This window comes from Lygodium microphyllum, chromosome 17 (assembly GCF_053477565.2).
Source record: "Lygodium microphyllum isolate KBCC chromosome 17, Lygodium_microphyllum_v1.1.10, whole genome shotgun sequence".
Taxonomy (NCBI): Eukaryota; Viridiplantae; Streptophyta; class Polypodiopsida; order Schizaeales; family Lygodiaceae; genus Lygodium; species Lygodium microphyllum.
In genome coordinates, this window is record NC_141151.1 from 89,992,223 (window position 1) to 89,995,815 (window position 3,593).

The following is a 3,593-nucleotide window of genomic DNA, read 5'->3' on the forward strand; positions in this document are numbered from 1 at the left end:
AGACCCTGTCTACAGATCTTGAAATTCCACAAGCTTTCATGATGCATGTAAAGGTGAGTGCGTTTGGGGAAACACTGTCAAGTTGCATCTGCTCAAAGCTGTTTATTGCTGCTTCAGCACATTCATGTTGTATATATCCTGCAATTAGGACATTCCATGTGCCTAGATCTCGATAAGGAAGCATATCAAACACTGCTTGTGCCTCTGCCAGCCAGCCACATTTAGCATACATATCAACTAATGCAATGCCCACATCCACATTTGTCTTCAATAGCCCTATCCTATCAATCCCAGCATGTATTTCTTGGCCCTTGTTTATAGCTCCAGCCATGCCACAAGCTTTTAAGGTGCAGACAAGTGTGATACTATCCAAAGAGATATCCTCCTCATGCACTTGTTTGAATAATTGTAATGTCTTGTCTCCTTGATCCTGTTCAACATAGACTGAAAACAACCCTTCATACTCGCTACTATACTCATACGCAGAGAATAAATGTAATCACAACAACTAAGTGTGCATAAAGTATGAAATCGCACACACAACTTTCGGGTGGTTTTCACATCTCGAATGCGCAGCAATACGACATCGCTTTAGCTCATTAAGACATGAACTTGGTATTGTTTCAAGTTCTTGTCTCACTGATTGAGGCATGTATCATTGTATTCAAGAAAACTTTATAGTAAATCATTTTTGTATCGTAGGTATGTGTAGGGGCTCGGGTTTTTCCCTTTTTCTCCCCAAGGGTTTTTTCACTCGCAGCCAGAGACCTTTGCTTGAGTGGGGATGTTACAACTATATATATCATCTCTCACTTGACTTGGGTCTCACCTATATATACTAACTCTACATCAATATGAATCATTCTTTGGGAGCATGTCTTGTGTATCTCTCTCGTACTCTCTCTCTCTCTCTCTCAACATTGAACACACGTGATAGTAATAATTTACATATAGTAAACCCCTCAGGGCATTAATAACTAGAGTGATCTCTAGGATAAAAATGCAGCACATTGGAATCTAGCGATAACATCTCATTGAAAGACTTAGGTTGACCAATCCCCACTATTGAGCACATAAAAGACAAGAAAGGCAATTAGGACTAATGATCTAGATGGCTCCTAATTTGAAGGCTTAAGTAATCTCATGTCCAACCCTAAATTGAGCTCATAGAAGAAAAAAAAGGCCTATAACATCTGATGACTAAGATTGCCCTTCATTTTTTAGGCTTGGCCAAACTTGAAGCCGTCAAATATGATGGAAGAGATACATATATTCTTGCTTCTTACCTTGCTTGCCCCAAACTTGCATGGAATGAACTTCTTTTGAGGGGAAGGCTAAGGTATTCCCCCTCATTTAGAATTGGCTTGTAATTAGGAACATTTGGGTGAAAACTGACCCTTTACATTTTTCAAGGAAAGAAGCTCAACTTATGCTCTAGATGAATACTAATGCTACCAATTATTGTGTCAAAAGCCATGGGGAAAGTTGCCAACAAAAGGATCACTTGGGAGTGCCATATGTTGTCGACATGAAAAGGACTTAGGAGAGTGTAATCATAGTCCAAGTCTAGACTTTAGCACGACTCAATGACGAATCATGAGAGTATGGCATACCTAGCCTCGAAGATGAGTCATCAAGTCTTTGGAAAAGTCGACCAGTAGGGTTTCTCTTTCTTGAACTTTTCTTGGTGATGTAGGAAGCTATGCCTTGTTTTTCGTATGATCATAACATATGTGTATTAAAACAACAACATGATTATATGGTCTGATGCGTCCATGTATAAACCGACCTGCACTTTTTCTATTAATACCAGTGTTCACGAAAAATTGAGGTTTGAAATAAAGTGAATTGCAAAATGTAAGAATAAACTTTCAAAATTGAAAAAATGTTTAAACCTAAAACTTTTAAACAAATTCAGTTACAAAAATGGCAAATACATGTAATTTGATTCAAAAATCTTTGCAAAATTTAAGTTAGAGGTTTTTGTATCTGCTACCAAAAATGTTTTTCGTGAACACCGATTAATACTATACACTTTGTTAAGTAGTCTGCATTGGATAACGACAATATTGATTGTAACGTTGTATCATAGAAGTTGTAATTTATTAGCGTAATGAGGAAGATGTGTTTTATTTTATTTTTGCACGATGCACGAGAAAGAGGGACAGTCCGTGTCACAGTGGTACAAAGTTCACCGAAGCATGGCTGCCTGCAGCAGGCGCTAGGTTGAGCAGACGAGGCTGCCGGCGGCTAGAATTTTGGCGTTTGTGGAAGGGCGATTGGATCAGAGCGGACGGTTGAAGGCTGCCGGCGATTGGATCGGAGCGGACGATCAGGATGTACGTCTGATCCCACGACGAGCTGGCTGCTTGTATAAAATGCCACAACGCCCTGGAAATTATATGGAGTAGCTGGGTATTCAAGTGCTAATTCATTGGTCATCAGCCTCGTCTAATATACAAACCTTAGTAGCACCCGAAGCTATATTAGGAGCAGTGTTTGGAGGCACGGCAGGACGACGTATAAGCTTAAACTGCAGGGAGTAAGGTACGTTAGGATCTTCGACTCAGTGTAAAAATTATACCATACCCATCCGACAACATAATTAGCTGCTAAGCAGCTTGTGTCCTCCAGGTACGCATATAATTAATAGATATTAGGTGGTCATCATGGAGGCCGGGGCCGCCGGGATCAGAGGGACTTCCGCTGCGGTGATCGCAATCGTGATGGGCGTGACGCTGCTGTGGGTGGGGCACGTGGCGCGGGTGCAGGCGAGCGATCCGGAGGCCACGCAGGACTTCGTGGTGCCAGCGGGGACGAACGCGTCGGACGTGGACGGGAGCTTCTTCACGTTCACGGGCTTCCGGGACAACTACAATATCTGGTGGGCTTCTCTGTTCAACGGCACCACCAGCAACTACAGCAGCAGCAGCGCCTCCCCGTTCGTGAAACCCTCGAAGGCGTTCGTGAGCGAGTTCCCGGCCCTGTCCGGGCTGGGCGTGTCGGCGGCCCTGCTGGGCTTCCCGGCAGCCTCCCAGAACCCGCCCCATACGCACCCGCGCGCCACCGAGCTGCTCTTCGTGCTGGAAGGGTGCCTCCAGGTGGGCTTTGTCGACACCTCCAACAAGCTGTACATGCAGAAGCAGCTGCAGAAGGGGGACCTGTTCGTGTTCCCCAAGGGCCTGGTGCACTTCCAGTACAACCCCAGCTCCACCTCCTCCGCTCGCGCCCTCGCCTCTTTCTCCTCCTCCAACCCTGGGACGGTCTCCCTCCCTTCCACGCTCTTCAACTCCTCCATCCCGGCCTCCGTCCTCGCCCAGGCTTTCCAGGTCTCCGATTCCACCATCTCCCTGCTGCAGGCCCCATTCCAGTCCGTGTACATCTAGGGCTAGCTCGTTTTCGTTTCCAATAACCGTCGACATCCATTCGTCGCACCTTTTTTCTCTTCCAGCTGAATTGGCAAAAGGCATGTGCTTCCTTCTCAATTTATGTATAAGATACGTCTCAATGGGGGATACTTCCTTCTCAGACGACGATGAAAAGGATTTACTTCCTCTTCTTGAAATTTTTTTTCCCGAACCTTGCTTGTGTTC

At 45.0% G+C, this 3,593-nt stretch overlaps 1 protein-coding gene across 1 annotated transcript; it reads left to right on the forward strand.

Annotated features, from left to right (window-relative positions):
- Positions 1-2,639: 2,639 nt before the first annotated feature.
- LOC148022132 (germin-like protein 9-3) lies at positions 2,640-3,386 on the forward strand. The gene is made up of 2 exons (XM_087696802.1): positions 2,640-2,884; positions 2,933-3,386. The coding sequence occupies exons 1-2, from the start codon at positions 2,670-2,672 to the stop codon at positions 3,384-3,386; spliced, it is 669 nt and encodes a 222-aa protein (XP_087552928.1). The 5' UTR covers positions 2,640-2,669.
- Positions 3,387-3,593: the final 207 nt, after the last annotated feature.